Source organism: Lactuca serriola, chromosome 2 (assembly GCF_051521515.1).
Source record: "Lactuca serriola cultivar US96UC23 chromosome 2, Lser_US96UC23_V15, whole genome shotgun sequence".
Classification (NCBI taxonomy): Eukaryota; Viridiplantae; Streptophyta; class Magnoliopsida; order Asterales; family Asteraceae; genus Lactuca; species Lactuca serriola.
The window spans coordinates 218,874,813-218,894,502 of NC_136409.1; the positions used below are offsets into that span (position 1 = coordinate 218,874,813).

The following is a 19,690-nucleotide window of genomic DNA, read 5'->3' on the forward strand; positions in this document are numbered from 1 at the left end:
CATGAACTCCGAATTCCAAAATTCCTACGAGGACATGTACCCGTACGAGATGCACCAAGACTTATTGGAGAGGTACCACCAAAACGCGAGACAAGAGAGGTACGAGATTTTCACTAACATGATTTCCGCGAAGATGGGTCATGGAGAATCTCTTACCGTGCACTTGCAAAAGATGCAAAGGTATGTCGACCGCTTTCGCAAGTTAAATGTTGACTTCGGTGAGGATTTGGCGATCGACATGGTGCTTCACTCTTTGCCTCCGATGTACAATCAATTTAGGATGACCTACCACATGAACAAAGAAGAGGTCACCCTAAGCAAGCTCCAAGGTCTCTTGAGGGTTGCTGAGAGCAACTTCAAAGACAAATCTGTTGCACCTACTCCCAATCCGCCCGCTGCTCCTGTCTTGGCTATTGGACAAGGGAAGGGAAAGAAGAGGAAAGCTTCATCGAAGAACTATCGCAAGGTAAAAGCCCGAGATGGTGCCTCTTCTAGTGGGACCAAAGTTGATCCCGCCAAGCCCTGCTCTAACCCGAAGGAGGCAGAGTGCCACCACTGCCACAAGATAGGACATTGGAAGAGAAGCTGCCCGGATTACCTGCAAGCGATCAAAGAAGGAAAGATCAAGCCATCTTTCGCAGGTATATATACAATCAAATCTAACGATTCTAATCATGCTATTTCTTGGGTTCTTGATACCGGTTGTGGTTATCACATTTGTTCAAATGTGCAGGGACTAAGAAGAAGTAGGGATGTGGAGCAAGGAAGGATCAATCTAATCATGGGGAACAGAAGATCGTCGCCTGTATTGGAGTGTATTCCTTAGTGCTTAGGAATATTTTAGTTTTAGATTTGAACAATTGTTGCTATTCGCCAGAAATGGCAAGAAACATCATTTCATTTCATGGTTTATATAGACAAGGATTTAGATTTTCTTTTAATAATGAGAAGGGTTCTATTTTGGCTTATCTAAATGGTGTCTTTTACTTTGAAGCTATACCATGTAATGGAATATATGAAACTGTTATGATTGTTGATAACTTAGGAAATGATGTTTTGAATATTGATTCTTCCACTAGTATGGATAAAGCATCCTTGTGGCATTGTCGTCTTGGACATGTCAACAAGAAACGCATAGCCCAACTCCAAAAGGATGGAGTGTTGGAGTCATTCGACCTTAGGGAAGATGACACATGCGAGTCTTGTTTACTTAGAAAGATGACCAAGTCACCCTTCACGAGTACATGTGATAGGGGTGAAGGTCTATTGGACCTAATACATAACGATGTATGTGGACCGTTTAGATCAACCACGAAGGATGGGAACCGCTTCTATGTGACTTTTACCGATGACTATAGTAGATATGGGTATATCTACTTAATCAAGCAAAAGTCAGACACCTTTGAAAAGTTCAAAGAGTTCAAGAATGAAGTGGAGAATCAATTGGGAAGGAAAATCAAGATGCTTCGATCCGATCGAGGAGGAGAGTACCTAAGTCTTGAATTCCACGATTATCTCAAGGAGTGTGGAATAGTTTCGCAATTGACGCCTCCTAGGACACCGCAGTTGAATGGTGTGGCAGAAAGGCGTAATCGAACCTTATTGGATATGGTTCGCTCTATGATGAGTCGTGCTTTACTACCTATTTCTTTCTGGGGGTATGCCTTAGAGACTGCCGCCCATATCCTTAACCGAGTCCCTACTAAGAAGGTTGCCAAAACACCTCACGAGATGTGGACAGGGAAAGCTCCCTCGTTGGCACATATCAAGGTTTGGGGTTGCGAGGCTTTCGTAAGACGAGATACTCACGACAAGCTTGAACCACGAAGTGAGCGATGTATTTTCATTGGCTACCCGCAGACATCCTTTGGATATCTCTTCTATAGACCGAAGGACAATGTTGTCTTCGTTGCGAGGAGAGGAGTTTTCCGAGAGCGAGAACTCATAAGCCAAGGAGACAGTGGGAGGCAAATCGAACTTGAAGAGATTCAAGAATTGATAGATGAAGGAACCTCTGCCGCTGGCACTCAACCCGAGGAGGAAACTCCGGTTGAGCCAATTGACGAATCCTTACCTCTTAGACGTTCCGATAGAGTTAGAGTTCATCCCCAGTTTTATGGCTTTCATATTACTACCGAAGGGGACACGTATATTAGTGATGGTACACTAGTAAATCTTGATGAACCTAATAGCTATAAGGAAGCCATGGCAGGCCTGGAGTCTGTAAAGTGGAAAGAGGCAATGGATAGCGAGATCCAATCCATGTATGATAACCAAGTTTGGAATTTGGTTGATTACGTGCCCGGACGTAAGACCGTTGGGTGCAAATGGATCTTCAAGAAGAAGACCGACGTGGATGGGAACGTACACACATATAAAGCGCGATTGGTCGCGAAGCGCTTTACTCAAACTCCCGGAGTTGACTATGATGAGACCTTCTCACCAGTTGCGAAGATTAAATCTATTAGAGTGATGTTAGCAATTACCGCATTTCATGATTATGAGATTTGGCAAATGGATGTCAAGACCGCTTTCCTTAACGGAAAGTTGGCTGAGGATGTTTACATGGCTCAGCCAGAGGGGTTTGTGGATCCGAAGCATCCGGATAGAGTGTGTAAGCTTGAGAAGTCCATTTATGGACTTAAGCAAGCATCTCGCAGATGGAATCTTTGTTTCGATGAGAAAGTCAAAGAGTTTGGATTTGTACGAAGCGAAGACGAATCTTGTGTATATGTCAAAGCCAGTGGGAGTATAGTAAGCTTCCTCGTTCTATATGTCGATGACATATTACTCATAGGAAACGACATCCCGACTCTGCAGGAGGTAAAGTCCTGGCTCGGGAAGTGCTTCGCTATGAAGGACCTCGGAGAGGCTTCTTACATTTTGGGAATAAGGATAGTAAGAGAAAGAAGTAAGAGACTAATTGGACTTAGTCAGAATACTTACTTAGAGAAGGTACTAAAACGTTTTAGTATGGAAAACTCAAAGAAGGGAGAACTACCGATACAAAGTAATGCCAAATTGAGTAAGACTCAAAGTCCGAGTACCGAAGCTGAGATAGCAGAAATGAGCCGAGTACCATACGCTTCCGCAGTTGGCTCAATCATGTACGCTATGACTTGTACTCGCCCTGATGTAGCCTTCGCTTTGAGCATGGTTAGCAGATATCAAGGGAATCCTGGCAAAGCACATTGGATTGCGGTGAAGAATATCCTTAAGTACCTTCGGAGGACGAAGGAATGGTTCTTAGTCCTCGGAGGAAGTGATGACTTGAAGGTGCGAGGGTATAGTGACGCCAGTTTTCAAACCGACAGGGACAACTACCGTTCGCAGTCGGGCTGGGTCTTTACCCTAAATGGAGGAGCAGTGACATGGAAAAGTTCCAAGCAGGAAACCGTAGCTGATTCAACGTGCGAATCAGAGTACATTGCAGCGAGCGAAGCGTCGAAGGAGGCAATATGGCTAAAGAACTTCATCGGTGATCTTGGAGTCGTACCTGCCATAAAGGAGCCAATGGAGATTTTCTGTGATAACGAAGGTGCGGTTGCCTTAACCAAGGAACCGAGGGATCATGGTAGATCAAGACATATCGACAGAAAGTATCACTTCATTAGACATCGTGTAGAAGAAGGACAACTCGTAGTAAAGAGGATATCATCAGAAGATAACCCAGCAGATCCGCTTACGAAGGGACTGAGTAGGGTTAAGCACTTGCAGCATGCTAGGAGTATTGGGCCGAAGGATGATATTAGCATAGATTAGATAGTATTATAAACGTGTAATAGATAAATGTAATTGACATTTGATGATTAAATAAAGGAGTTTTATTTATAAGTAATGTTACTATCTTATGTTAATTGTTTAGCTATTGTTTCACTTTGCATGTTTTGACTTCCAGAATAATTGAAATTATTAGGAATAATAGAATTGTTCAAATTGTCCACAATCGTTCATATGTTGGAAGTAGATATGAAAGAAGATTGTCATGAATTGGTGTGTAGAATGTCTAAATGGTGTTAGACATAGCAAAGGATTGCTGCAACGTTCATGAGTGCTTATGAACTAGTTTTGAGCATTGGAATAAACCCGCGCTTGCTGGAATGACCTTATGGAATACGATATAAAAGGTGATCGCAAGACGATAATATCATATAGTCTTAAAACCTAGATATATGGTTTATTATTTGTTAATTGATTGTACATTGATAATACGAAAACGCATCAGTAACTTGATGTTATAAAACGTATTGTTGTGTATAGTTGGTTAATGAATAAGTAAATGCATATAAGTCGAATTTTATCTGTAACTTTTATCTAAGAAGGTAAAAGCGATATCTCGGCCGCTCGATGATTTGATTTGACTTATGTGCGGTTTTTGTCAGAACTGAATTGATGTGTTCGATTAAGTTCTATGTCAAATAAATCAGAGATCGAGAAACCTAAATGCTTGACTAACCATTCCATAGGATTGTCAGCATGATATCTAACAGAGGACTGTACGTTCCCTTATCTAAAGGACAAGATTGATTAGATCAGAGTTGACAGCGTCTTTGAGAGCTACGATTGCAAACCGAATTGTACTTGTATAGTTACTAGACTTATCCAAGTGGGAGACTGTTGGAATAGTGTCTAAGGCTGTAACTATATTGGGCAAGTACTTGACCCGGTTGTGCATGGTCCTTTTGGGTTGCCTTCACCATAGCAACTTGATAGGATGATTTATTAAGAGAGAGTAAATATTATTAATATATTATGAGAATAATATAATGAATAATATATTTGTTATTTGATTAATATAAGTCATAGAATTAATTAGAATTAGTTTGGTGATTTAAAGAGATTAATTAAATAAAGGGGTATAAACTGTCAATTGTTTGACAGTTAAGCTTTAGACTGTAAATCCATTAGGATATGATTTGGACGGATTCTAAGAGCTTTAGGATAGCTAAAATCGTCCATATGCTTATCTAGGAATGGATTTGGATAGCCTTAAGAGAAGATTATCCAATTAGGGTTTAGGTTGTAACCCTTAAGGAGTCTACAAGTATAAATAGACCCTATGGCTGATGGAATTCGACACTTGACCTTAAGTAAGGAACCTCTGGTCGAAATTCCTTCCCTCTCCTCTCTCCCAAATCATCCTCCTTGTTTTGGTGTTTGTAAGCCATTAGAGGAGTGACATTTGTGACTCTAGAAGCTCCAAGACCTCAAGATCAACAAGGAACTCAAAGGTATGATTCTAGATCTGTTTCAATGTTGTTATTTAGCCTAATTAGTAATTAGAAGTCTTGGATTCAAAGCATGTTTATTAGAAAGCCTAGATCCAAGCATTAGGGTTTTGCATGCGCACATAGGAAAGTTCTTATGGCTAAAACCCATCAATTGCTGCATTTCATGATTATGAGATTTGGCAAATGGATGTCAAGACCGCTTTTCTTAACGGAAAGTTGGCTGAGGATGTTTACATGGCTCAGCCAGAGGGGTTTGTAGATCCGAAGCATCCAAATAGAGTGTGTAAGCTTGAGAAGTCCATTTATGGACTTAAGCAAGCGTCTCGCAGATGGAATCTTTGCTTCGATGAGAAAGTCAAAGAGTTTGGATTTGTATGAAGCGAAGACGAATCATGTGTATATGTCAAAGCCAGTGGGAGTATAGTAAGCTTCCTCGTTCTATATGTCGATGACATATTACTCATAGGAAACGACATCTCGACTCTGCAGGAGGTTAAGTCCTGACTCGGGAAGTGCTTCGCTATGAAGGACCTCGGAGAGGCTTCCTATATTCTGGGAATAAGGATAGTGAGAGAACGAAGTAAGAGACTAATAGGACTTAGTCAGAACACTTACTTAGATAAAGTACTGAAACGTTTTAGTATGGAAAACTCGAAGAAAGGAGAATTACCGATACAAAGTAATGCCAAGTTGAGTAAGACTCAAAGTCCGAGTACCGAAGCTGAAATAGCATAAATGAGTCGAGTCCCATACGCTTCCGCAGTTGGCTCAATCATGTATGCTATGACTTGTACTCCCCCTGATGTAGCCTTTGCTTTGAGCATGGTTAGTAGATAACAAGGGAACCCTGGCAGAGCCCATTGGATTGCGGTCAAGAATATCCTTAAGTACCTTCGGAGGACCAAGGAATGGTTTTTAGTCCTCGAAGGGAGTGATGACTTGAAGGTGCGAGGATATAGTGACGCCAGTTTTCAGACTGACAGGGACAACTACCGTTCGCAGTCGGGCTGGGTCTTTACCCTGAATGGAGGAGCAGTAACTTGAAAAAGTTCCAAGCAGGAAACCGTAGCTGATTCAACGTGCGAATCAGAGTACATTGCAGCGAGCGAAGCGTCGAAGGAGGCAATATGGCTAAAGAACTTCATCGGTGATCTTGGAGTTGTACCCGCCATAAAGGAGCCTATGGAGATTTTCTGTGATAACGAAGGAGCGGTTGCCTTGACCAAGGAACCGAGGGATCATGGTAGATTGAGACATATCGACAGAAAATACCATTTCATTAGACATCGTGTAAAAGAAGGACAACTCGTAGTGAAGAGGATATCATCAGAAGATAACCCAGCAGATCCGCTTACGAAGGGACTGAGTAGGGTTAAGCACTTGCAGCATGCTAGGAGTATTGGGCTGAAGGATGATATTAGCATATATTAGATAGTATTAGAAACGTGTAATAGATAAATGTAATTAACATTTGATGATTAAATAAAGGAGTTTTATTTATGAGTAATGTTACTGTCTTATGTTAATTTTTTAACTATTGTTTCATTTTGCATGTTTTGACTTCCAGAATAATTGAGTTTATTAAGAATAATCGAATTGTTCAAATTATCCACAATCGTTCATATGTTGGAAGTAGATATGAATGAAGATTGTTATGAATTGGTGTGTAGATTGTCTAAATGGTTTTAGACATAGCAAAGGGTTGCTGCAACGTTCATGAGTGCTTATGAACTAGTTTTGAGCATTGGAACAAACCCGCGCTTGCTGGAATCACCTTATGGAATATGATATAAAAGGTGATCGCAAGACGATAATATCATATAGTCTTAAAACCTAGATATATGGTTTGTTATTTGTTAATTGATTGTACATTGATAATGCGAAAACGCATCAGTAACTCGGTGTTATAAAACGCATTGTTGTGTATAGTTGATTATTGAATAAGTAAATGCATATAAGTCGAAGTTTATCTGTAACTTTTATCTAAGAAGGTAAAAGGGATATCTCGGCCGCTCGATGATTTGATTTGACTTATGTGCCGGGCCCGGTCAGAACTGAATTGATGTGTTCGATTAAGTTCTATGTCGAATAAATCAGAGATCGAGAAACCTAAATGCTTGACTAACCATTCCATAGGATTGTCAGCATGATATCTAACAGAGGACTGTACGATCCCTTATCTGAAGGACAAGATTGATTAGATCAGAGTTTGACAGCGTCTTTGAGAGCTACGATTGCAAACCAAATTGTACTTGTGCATATAGTTACTAGACTTATCCAAGTGGGAGACTGTTGGAATAGTGTCTAAGGCTGCAACTATATTAGGCAAGTACTTGACCCGGTTGTGCATGGTCCTTTTGGGTTGCCTTCACCATAGCAACTTGATAGGATGATTTATCAAGAGAGAGTAAATATTATTAATATATTATGGGAATAATATAAAGAATAATATATTGTTATTTGATTAATATAAGTCATAGAATTAATTGGAATTAATTTGGTGACTTAAAGAGGTTAATTAAATAAAGGGGTATAAACTGTCAATTGTTTGATAGTTAAGCTTTAGACTATAAATCCTTTTAGATATATAGTGGACGGATTCTAGAAGCTAGGATAGCTTCAAAATCGTCCATGACTTATCTAAGGAAAGGATTTGGATAGCCTTAAGAGAAGATTATCCAATTAGGGTTTAGATGGTAACCCTTAAGGAGTCTACAAGTATAAATAGATCCCATGGGCAAGGGAAATCGGAACCTAACCTAAAGTAAGAGAGCCCTGGCCGATTTCCTCCCCTCTCCTCTCTCCTAAGTCATCTTTCTTGCTATTGGTGTTTGTAAGCCATTAGAGGAGTGACAATTGTGACTCTAGAAGCTCCGAGACAACAAGATCAACAAGGAATTCAAAGGTATGGTTCTAGATCTGTTTCAATGTTGTTATTTAACCTAATTAGCCATTAGAAGTCTTGGATTCAAAGCATGTTTAATTAGAAAGCCTAGATCCAAGCATTAGGGTTTTGCATGCGCACATACGAAAGTTCTTATGGCTAAAACCCATCAATAGTCCTATCTATATATGAACAGAGTAACAACTATGTGGTGAACAGAGTACCCACATGAATAGTTCATTCATACCTACAGGTAGTAGTCCTATCCGTATGTGCTTCATTAACATCTAAAGGTCGGAGACATGCCCATATACAATCCAGTAACACCTACATGTCGTAGATTTGTCTGTGTACGATTCATTATTGCCTACAGGTCGTAGACCTATCCACATACAATTTATTAATGCCTAAAAGTTGTAGAATTGTCCTCATACAATTATTAACACCTACGGGTTGTAAATTTGCCTGTGTATGGTTGATTAACACCTACATTTTGTAAAACTGTCGGTGTTTGGCTTATAAACATCTACAAGTTGCAAACTTGTCTATGTTTCATTAGACTTGTCAAGAGTAGTCTATAGTTGTCATCAATACTTTACTAGGTGACTACATCGCTAGTACAATAATACTATAAAATTCATGGCATCTCATTATTATTTTCATTTATCATCACTTTTTACTATCCAATATATTATAAGTATGAAAATACATATATGGTTAAATAAAGTTATCACATATAGCTTTATCTAACACAACATGTCTTAATCACAGATCATAGACACATATAAACACTCAGTTATCTAAATAATTCATATTTATGTGTAAGATGAGAGTCTATACACTCACTTGTTAAAAGTGGATGACCGGTGATTTGGCCAGCGCTTTGCCTAATATCTTAGTTTTTCCTTTGATATGACCTAGGTATACACATTACTAAGTTTAAATCTTATATTCCTTGTGACTAATAATAGTCCAGATTCCTCAACATTCTCATTGTATACATCAAGTTCTATCAAGTAAGGAATAACCATGTAAAATCATATTTGAGGCAGGGTCCGTTTGGTATACAATGTGTACTGTTTGGAAATCACACTTTAAACAACTTATTAAATCTTAGCATAAACATCATTACCGTAAGTATATAAATTAGTATTATCACTTGGAATCACTGATAAATCTTAGTTATAGTTTCATAATAATGACTATGAACATAAATATAAGTTACGCTTGAAATAAAATAAGTGTAGCTTAACTTACAAAAATTTTAGCGAAAACTGGGAAATTGCGTGAGCAGAACTCTAAAACCAAAAGCTCTATTTCACCGAGCTCTCTGGCACTCCAAAGCCTCGCTACTAACACTCAAAAATTACTAAAAGTGGGGACTTAAGGATTTTGGTCGTTTGGAAGAGTTCTGGGAGAATTGTGTGAGTAAATGGCTTGCAAAATGTTGGCATATATAAAGTTACATGGGGGTGTGTGTGTGTGGGGGGGGGGGGGGTTGCGCTCCTTCTAGATGTCTCGTGCTTATCAGTCGACATTCCTCCTCCCTTTGCGTGCCATGTGTCCAAAATATGATGGACTTCATCTGCTTGTCGGTGCGCGCCGCGTACGTTGTCGTTGTCAGCAAAACTCCAATTTTCTTCAAAAATTCATATCTTTCTCATACAAGCTCTGTTTTTAGCGAATGCTACAACTTTCATTTAGATTATGTTGGCTAATTATCACTTTATTTTTAAATTTATATTTTTATAAGCTTAGATTGTTAAAGTCCGTACAAAAATTATAACTCTCTCATACGATATTCGTTTTCAACTGCCTTTATATTGACGTAATCCTAATCACGAGATATTCAACTCTTGTTTAAATTGTTTTTCCTAATAATCAACCGATTTTAATTTCAATTTACATGCTAACACAACTGCGCTGAAACTATGGATGAAAACGAGCCAAGCTACTCGTGAGCTACTCGGGATCAGATTGTTAAAAGCTTGTCTCGAAACTGATTTTAAACGAGCCCGATCTATGCTTGAGCTTAATATTAAGCTCGTTTAATAAACAAGCTTGAGCTTGAGCCTATGTCAAAAAGCTCGACTAGGCTCGTGAGCCTAAACGATCTTATATATAATATAATTTATTATTATTTTTTGGGGGGAATTAAGGATTTAGGGTATTAGTAAATGAGCTTCTTAACGAGCTCGAACTGAGCTTAAGCTTATTTGGGTACATTAGACAAAAAACGAGTCGAGTCTGAGCCTGAGTCGAGCTTGTATAATTCTCTACGAGATCGGTACAAAAAAGCTTGGTTCGAGCCGAGCTCAAGCTCGAGCCTCATATAACTTAAACAAGCCTGAGTCGAGCCTGACTAGGCTTGGGCTCAACTCGACTTGTTTGCAACCCCATTTGAAAATTCATAATTTTCTCATATGAAGTCAGATTCAGACGTTATTTATATGCATGAGTTCAATTTTACGATTACTACGACTTTCGTTTAGATTACTTAGGATAATAAGCAACCTATCTAAAATTCATTTTTTACAACACCCTTTTGTCATATCGGGTTGAACGCGAAACTTCAAAGTATCATAACTTTTTCATACGAAGTCATATTCTAGTGTTCTTTATATGTACAGGATCGCCATCGTGACTACTACGACTTCATCAAGATTATTTATTCTAAACAATCCTCTCACCAATAACGTTGATTTGTCGCTTATCGAGAATTTCCCTAAAAAGCTTATTTTATGTAGTCAGCAACGCGCATGAATAACGATTATCCTATTCAATCATTAAATTATTTAATAAAATGAATAATTTTTATTATAATTACTCAAATAATCTAACCCTAACTTACGGGCGTTACATCTTCCTTTTACTTTGGTTTTTAGTTGAAGGCTAATCATAATCCTAACCCTTATGACGTAGTTGAAGGACCTTGACACAACCTTTAATCCTCCCCAATATATTTCATAATCAAACATGAAAATAATGTTCTTATATAGGAAAAACATTTCAATTAATCAAACAATTAAATAGGATAAGTTGAAAAGTTTTTATGAATGCGCACGACTAACGATTATCCTATTCGAGCATTAAATTATTCAATAAAATGAATAACCTTTATTATAATTACTCAAATCATCTAGCCCTAACTTATGGACGTTACATCTGCCTTTTACTTCAGGTTTTGGTTGAAGGCTAATCATAATCCTAACCCTTATGACGTAGTTGAAGGACCTTGATACAACCATTAATCTTCCCAAATATATTTCATAATTAAACATGAAAATAATGTTTTATATAGGAAAAATTGTTCAATTAATCAAACAATTTTTTTTGAAACAGCAAACTAACTAATCTACTCCTAAATAACCACCTATGTCTCCATAGAGACTTTAGGTTTTGGTTGAAGGCTAATCATAATCCTAACCCTTATGACGTAGTTGAAGGACCTTGATACAACCATTAATCTTCCCAAATATATTTCATAATTAAACATGAAAATAATGTTTTATATAGGAAAAATTGTTCAATTAATCAAACAATTTTTTTTGAAACAGCAAACTAACTAATCTACTCCTAAATAACCACCTATGTCTCCATAGAGACTTGAACCCCTGACCTCTCATATGAGAATGTCACTCCATACTGCTAGGCCATTGGCCCTTTGGTAATTAATCAAACAATTAAATAGGATAAGTTGAAAAGTTTTCATGAGTTTCAAATGAATATGACAATTAATTAAGAAATTAAGTATGATAATTTGTAAGGTCATTGGAGTTTCAAATGAATGTGGTTCACGTATTTTGGCATCTATTATAATATCTATATAAATATATAGATATATAGATGTTTTCAACAAAGCTCTTTTATTCAAGTGGGAACAGAGGTTCTTAAATTTTCTAAATGCTTCATGGGAAAGTTGTCAAAAGCATTTATGGTCTTAACTGGATGTGGAATGGTCAGATACCTATAGATTCCACAAGTTTTTCATGAGTGGATATTCCTAGATCAACCAAACAATTAAATGATAAGAATATAGATCTCCATTACTTGTACATGAAGAAAGTGGGAGATGGTAAAGATACTTGGTTCTGGGATGACAATTGGATTGGAGATGGAACCTTAGAAGATTGATTCAATAGAATCTTTAGACTCAACCGTGAAGATCAAGTTCGAGTTGAGAATTGTCAAACAACACCCATAGTGACCACTTGGATGCGTCGTTTATTGAGAGGTGGCCCCGAACAGGAACAATGGTTTGATTTTCAGTTGATGGTTTAAGATATCTCCTTATCTTTGCAACCAAATAGATGGAGATGAGAACTTGACGTTATGGGAGATTACACTGTCTCTTCGGCTAGACGATGGATTGGTAAAAACACGTTAGTCGTTGACGACTCTCCAACGAAATGGAACAATCTTGTTCCTATTAAGGTCAATATCTTGACTTGGAAAATTAAATTAGATAAAGTTTCAGTTGATGCTAACCTTGATAAACAAGGTATTGATCTTGACTCCATTCTTTGCCTGATTTGTGACACGATTATAGAAACTGCTAATCATATTTTTTTACTTTCCTGTTTGCTGTAAACATTCAAAATCAATTGGGGAGATCGTGGCAATCAAACAATCCCAATGTCACTAACTACTCAAATTGTATGGCATGGGAGAATCAAACTCACACTACTATATTGCAAAAGAAGTGTCTTGATGAGGTTATTCTTGCCATGTTTTGAACAATTTGGAAGTTTCGCAGTGACACAATATTTGGAGCGGCTAAGAATAAACTAGCTCCTCGCTATTCAGTATGTTGTTCAAAAAAAAGGATGACACCTCTGAAAATCTAAAATTTTACGGCATTCTCTATTAAAAAATAAGGAAAGAAAATTCACACACACACACACACACACACACATATATATATATATATATATATATATATATATATATAGAAGTAGGTTCAGTGGAAAATAAATAATTAGGGCAACATATGCCGGAACCAATGATCAAGTGACACGTGTCCATTTCTTTATTCATAAGCAATGTACTATGAAAGTTATTTATGTAGTTACACCAAAGTGATGTGTTGTCATGCTTTCAATGGTTCCAACATGTGTTGCCCTAATTATTTATTTTCCATATAACCCTTCCCTATATATATATATATATATATATATATATATATATATATATATTAGAATTTTTGATTTCTCATATCAATAGTTGAAAGTTAGTGGTATTGACAACAAAAATTAGTGATACTAACTTTCACATAGTTTAGTAAATGAGAAACCAAAAATTCTATCACATGTTAATTTGTGATAGATGAAGAACCAAATGATGTATTTTGTATATGATTCCAAAATCCATCTCCTTACACCCAAATAAAGCTCATTTCATTATAAAGATAAGATTGTCAACCTGAAGTCTAGGTAAGCCATTAGCATCACACCAAACCTTGCTTAGGACTTCTAGGTAGGGATGAGCATCGGAACCGAATACCCGCTTTTGTAACCGGAACCGCCTCGGAACTGACGGTTTTGGAACTGGAACCGCTTAAAGCGGTTTCGGTTCCGGTTCCTAAAGTTATGGAATCGCCTTAAGTGGTTCCAGTTCCAGTTCTCGTTTTTTCGGAACCGCTACCCGCTGGGTACCTGTCGGAACCGGTTTATATATATATATATATATATATATATATATATATATATATATATATATAATTTCATATAAATGTGTGTTACTTAGACCGGTTTAGAATATATTGATTTGATTTTGTCTGTCTTTGGTCCGAATTGATTTGATTTGGATCGAACTAAATTACGGTTTTGTCGAAAAAAATTAACAAAATTAATGTGACCGGGTTACCCGTTCCCGGAACCGGAACCGCCGGTTCTGGGACTGGTTCCAAACATTTAAGAACTGCTTAGAGCGGTTCTGGTTCCGGTTCTAACTTTGTAGGAACCGCCGGTTCCGGTTCTCGCCAAATGAGACGGTTACCCACCTATGCTCATCCCTACTTCTAGGAGAAAGTTTACAATCAAGCCTACATCTAGCTTGTCAAAAGGGTAAATGTTCTCATTGCAAATAAGTCAATGTCTAGATAATAAAAAGAAAGTGTTCAAATCCATCAATGTCTACCTTATAAAAAATGAAAAATATTATAAGTGTCAAATAAACTAATATCCACCTAATAAAAGAAAAAAGTGTTTATGTTATCAAATAAATCCACAATATATTTATAAAAAAGGAAAAATGTTTCTATTTTCATTTTCTAGACAACATACAATATTCCAACACCTTGGGAAACAAGTCTTCATGTATGCAAAAGCTTACATATAGTATTTCAGAATTGATAAATATTAAAAATAAAAGACAAAATTGCAAAAATGGTCCATGTGGTATGCATATTTTTGGGGTTTTAGTCCAAACTCCGACTTTTTTGGCTTCATGGTCCTTTTAAGCTAGTTTCATTGCAGATTTGGTCCCTCGGTAAATTGAAATTACTTTAATACCCTTAGGTATTTATTTTCTATTTCTAAATTCATTTTTTTAAAGTTTTAATAATTATTTATTCATTTTAAGAATAAAAAAATGAAAGGGCTCTCTCTCTCTCTCTCTCTCTCTCTCTCTCCCCTTTACCGGTGACACAACACAAACGCTACTGCACCCCTTACCATTACCTCTGCCTTTTTAAACTTTCTTCTCCACCCTTAAGAGGCTTATCTCCTGCATAAGTTGAAACAAATAAGAGATGATGACATGTGAAGCAATAAACGAAATGTTAAGGGATTAACCTGTGTGGAGCTCTTCATCCCTACCGGCTACACATTACAGGCAAAGCATTAGGGGAGGTGGAGGTCCTCATGCCTACCACCGCTATCCGATAACTCCTACTTCCAGTATTGATGCATCAGCTTTCTGATTTTTCCCTCCAGGTAACTCCTTATTCCATCATCAATTCCTAAAAGGTTTGCTATTATTGGCGTTTTTTGATGCTTAGCTTGAAATAAAATGGTAGAGAAGGAAGCCCTAGATTTCGAAAACTTGGATTGATCTTGAATTTTTGGTACCAAAGCTCATGTCGGCAATGAGATATGACCTATACTTCAAAATGTTGGGATCACTTGCTCAAACATTGACACCAAATCCCATCCCCAAAAATTAGAGATTTGCAGGTTTCAACAAAAGAGGGATAACAGGATCATGGTTTATCAGGCAACGGGTTGGGGAACAAGAAGATGGGTGGGGTTTTTCCGTTCTTTACTGACGAGAGAGAGAGAGAGAGAGAGTTTTTGAGGTCTCTAATCGTAATAGTTTGTGCAACTACCGTCTTCGTTGACCTATTGTTCATCATTTTTCCTAGTCGATCCAATGTTCATCTTTTTTTTTGAACCAGGCCTTCAATCCAAAAACAATGGTAAGAAAGGGAAGCGTTGGGGAAGAAAAAGATGGGGTGCGGTTTTTTTATTCTTTGCTGACGAGAGAGAGAGAGAGAGAGAGAGAGAGAGAGAGAGAGAGAGAGAGAGAGAGAGAGAGAGAGAGAGATCCATTTTCTGTATTTTTTTTTTATTAATTATAAAATAGTTAAAAAGAAAAGAAAATGAAAAATAAATATATTAAGAGTATTTTAGTCTTTTCAATTTAGGGAGGGACCTTTTCCACATACAAACTAGCTCAAAAGGACTACCAATCCAAAAAAGTCGATGTTTGGTCTAAACCTCAGAAAAAATGCATACCATAGGGATATTTTTGCAGTTTTGTCAAAATAAAAATAAAAAACTAAATGAAAAGGAGAACATGATATTTTACAAGCTTGACACGAATCGAATTCACATTCAGAATAAGCCAAATAAAACAAGCCACAAAGACAATTTCTACATTTTTCTCAAAAATAATTTCAAATTCATTTAAAATTTTATCAACCAAATACTAAATAACATTTTAATCATCCTAAATTCAAAAAGAAAAAAGAAAAGAAAAAATCTCACAAAAATCCACCAATGCAATTGCAATTTGCAAACTCCTGTTAATTGTTATCGTATATGGGCCTTCGTTTTTATTTGATAGCCAGAAGCCCAGAACAAAACACAATCTCTCCGTTCCAGATCAATACGCTTCCTAAACCCTAGCACATCTGTTCTCTCTCTGTTTGCCGTCCGGCACTACGAATCTCAGTTTCTCCGATCAAAGAACAGTCGGAAAGTCTGAAAGCATGGCGTCGGCGGATCAAACAGTGCTGCAGTTCGTACCTTTGTCTACCAGCCTTTCAGCCAAGGTTCATCCTCTTGTGATATTCAATATCTGTGATTGTTTTGTGAGACGACCGGACCAAGCTGAAAGAGTCATCGGAACGCTTCTTGGATCCGTTCTTCCTGACGGCACGGTGGATATTCGTAATTCGTATGTCGTCCCTCACAATGAATCGTCTGACCAGGTTAGCTTTAAATTAACATACTTTGTGCTTTTTGGTGCTGTGTCAAGTATTGTTAGCGCAGAAGTATAATTGTTGATTTACTAGAAGAAAATAATAATAATGCCTATCAGCAGCAAGGTCCTCTATGTAATCTTAGTTGTGATATTCAACAGAAGTTAGAGGTGGACAGCCTTGATTTTAAATGAAATTAAAATGATGAAAGTTATCTGTCAAAAGCTTAAGCTATAGCGAACTGTCATCCGACAGTTATTTCATATTCTCTTTTATCATTTTGCTAGGTTGCTCTGGATATTGATTATCATCACAACATGTTGTCGTCTCACCAAAAAGTGAATCCAAAAGAAGTTATTGTTGGATGGTAATTTCTCTTCAAATGTGCCTTAACTATTGTCAATTTATACTTGTTTCTCACTTTACTTATTGTCATCCCATGTCTTGCTATTTGATTTTTCCATTACCTAAAGTTGAAAATGATAACTGTTTGTTACTTGACTACGTTATTTCAATTGTTTTTTGCTTCCTAGACTTGTTGTATTGTTCAAGTGGGACTCTAATTATTATGACATTACATGTGAGCTTCCTTCAATTGCTTCCTAGATTAAGGCAATAAGGTGGGTCTTCATATGTGAAACACATTCTGGCAGCCTGAAAAGACAAAAAATAGGAATATTCGTCTTACAGGAATGACAAAGAAGAGAGCATAGAAAAGAATTAGTATCATGTTGCTTTTATTGTTTCACACACGTATTATTTATTACTGTGTTTTACTTATATCCACTATTAGCTCTATAATATGTCTCTTCCCAAAACCGTGTTAACACTATCAACTTATCTAATATAACCATTCTTTATTATGATAAAAATTGATGACAGTGATGAGATTTATTTACCCAATGTGATCTGAAAACTATGTAGGTTTTCAACTGGATTTGGGGTGACAGGTGGCAGTGCTCTTATCCACGAGTTCTATTCACGAGAAGTTACAAACCCTGTTCATCTGACTGTGGACACTGGATTCACAAATGGGGAGGCTTCCATTAAAGCTTTTGTATCTGTGAACCTCTCTTTGGGAGACCAGCAACTTGCTGCTCAGTTTCAAGAAATCCCTCTCGATCTCCGTATGGTTGAAGCTGAACGTGTTGGATGTATGTCTCTTTTAACACACCCACATTCTACTTTCATTGATCTGTTTGTGAATTGGCACATCTTTAATACTAAAACATATGATGTTGATGATGATGTTTGTGCATTGTGATTGTAGTTGAGATTCTGAAGAGCACAGCAGTTGACAAACTCCCAAGTGATATGGAAGGCATGGAAGCCAGTATGGAACGCTTGCTAGCTTTAATTGATGATACCTACAAATACGTTGATGATGTTGTCGTAAGATTTATTATTATTATTATTACAAATTTTATACATTTTTTCCTCTTTTTTTTTTAAAAAAAAAAAAAAGTCTATATGTATCTTTTTGACTTTTTTCAGGAAGGGCGTGTTGCACCAGACAACACGGTTGGAAGATTTATATCGGAAACCGTATCATCCGTTCCAAAAATATCACCACCGGCTTTTGATAAGCTTGTCAATGATAGTCTACAGGTAAACTAATAGCATTCTACAAAATTAAAATTAAAAGTTAGATGTTTTTTTTTTTGGTTATTTCCTAAATTAACCTTTTGATTGACAGGACCAATTGCTGTTACTGTACCTGTCAAGCATAACAAGGACACAACTAAGCTTAGCAGAGAAACTCAACACTGCTGCCCAGATCCTGTAAAAGTAAAAACCAGAATAACCAAATCTTGTTATCTTCAAGAGAGATTTTGTTTTTTGTAAGAGGTTGGTATTTTTACTGTTAGTCGAGTGAGTGATTGTGCAAATGAAATTCATAGATGCTACAACTAAATTCATATTAGTGGTCGTTTTACTTTTTGGAAGTTTTGGATCAAAGTGTGTTATCTTTTATATTGTTGGGCCAAGTATGTTGATTATTTTTAGTTATATTCCCTTGTGTTTGCATACATGTTATTCAAATGAGCATGTTAAACAAGACTTAAATGCCTACCATTTTGGTTGTTCTTGATTATATAATTTTCTCCTTCATGTGCAAGTTGTATAGAGATGTTGCAAAAAGATAAACCATAAATTTAGCATAACTTAACATAAGGGTTAATGAATGAATTTGCAAATGAAGTTTATATATTTTAATCAGTTTATACTAGAAAGTGTATTGATTTATATAGCTACTTTTCTAGTTAACAAACTGTCTTTTACCAATTCATTCATGATAATCTTTTTTAGGGTAAAATATATAGGCTCAAGAAAGTAACGAAGAAACATGTGGGATGCGAACAATTAATTCCTTATGCTGAAGATATGCACGTATTTACTTGGGCAAAAAGAAACTTTTGGTTTCTAAAGTCGATTTCAATAAGGCTTGAATTGGGGTTTCTTGGATTTGGACATTTGGTGATGAAACAAATGAATTTTAGCACCAAATGGAAGTGATATATTAAATGTTAGCATTTCTTCTAGTAGAACTTCAATTTTTTAAAAGGTTGTTCTTGTATAAAGATATCAACTTTTATGACAAGCAATGCATGATCATATGGACCGGGGAACCGGCCGGAACCGGAGCTGGAACCCGATGGAACCGGTCGGGCCGGGACCGATACTATAATTTCGTCAATTTTTGGAACCGGGACCTGGTAAGAACCGGTTGTTGGAACCGGCCCAAAACCGGGAACTGGACCGGATAACTCACTCAAATTTTGAAAGTTGCATAACTCATTCAATTTAACTTTTTTTGACCTAAATCTTTTTCTTACATGTAGATTATGATTTGTAGTTAAGTTTAGATTATAAAAACGCTTGATTTAGTTAAAAAATGAATAAGTTACAAGCCCCGCAAGGAAAGGTGTCAAATCAGATTTTTTTTATTTTTATGTTTCAACAATTAAATGTAATCTGACTTTGTTGTTCAAATGTGCATAAGTCACTCAATTTAACTTTTTTTTTTACCTGAATCTTTTTCCTAGATGTAGATTAAGATTTGTATTTAAGTTTAGACTATAAAAACGCTTGATTTGGTTAAAAGTTGAATGAGTTACAAGCCCCGCAAGGAAGCGTGTCAAATCAGAA

The 19,690-nt window shown here is 36.8% G+C and overlaps 1 protein-coding gene across 1 annotated transcript; it reads left to right on the forward strand.

Annotated features, from left to right (window-relative positions):
• The first annotated feature begins 16,190 nt into the window (after positions 1-16,190).
• EIF2 (eukaryotic translation initiation factor 2) lies at positions 16,191-18,550 on the forward strand. The gene is made up of 6 exons (XM_079026944.1): positions 16,191-16,549; positions 16,828-16,907; positions 17,465-17,694; positions 17,811-17,932; positions 18,035-18,148; positions 18,237-18,550. The coding sequence occupies exons 1-6, from the start codon at positions 16,328-16,330 to the stop codon at positions 18,324-18,326; spliced, it is 858 nt and encodes a 285-aa protein (XP_078883070.1). The 5' UTR covers positions 16,191-16,327; the 3' UTR covers positions 18,327-18,550.
• Positions 18,551-19,690: the final 1,140 nt, after the last annotated feature.

Coding starts and splice junctions, on each gene's coding strand:
- EIF2 (XM_079026944.1), top strand. CDS start 16,328: ATGGCGTCGGCGGATCAAACAGTGCTGCAGTTCGTACCTTTGTCTACC. Junction 16,550..16,827: donor ACAATGAATCGTCTGACCAG/GTTAGCTTTAAA, acceptor TCATTTTGCTAG/GTTGCTCTGGATATTGATTA. Junction 16,908..17,464: donor AAAGAAGTTATTGTTGGATG/GTAATTTCTCTT, acceptor AAAACTATGTAG/GTTTTCAACTGGATTTGGGG.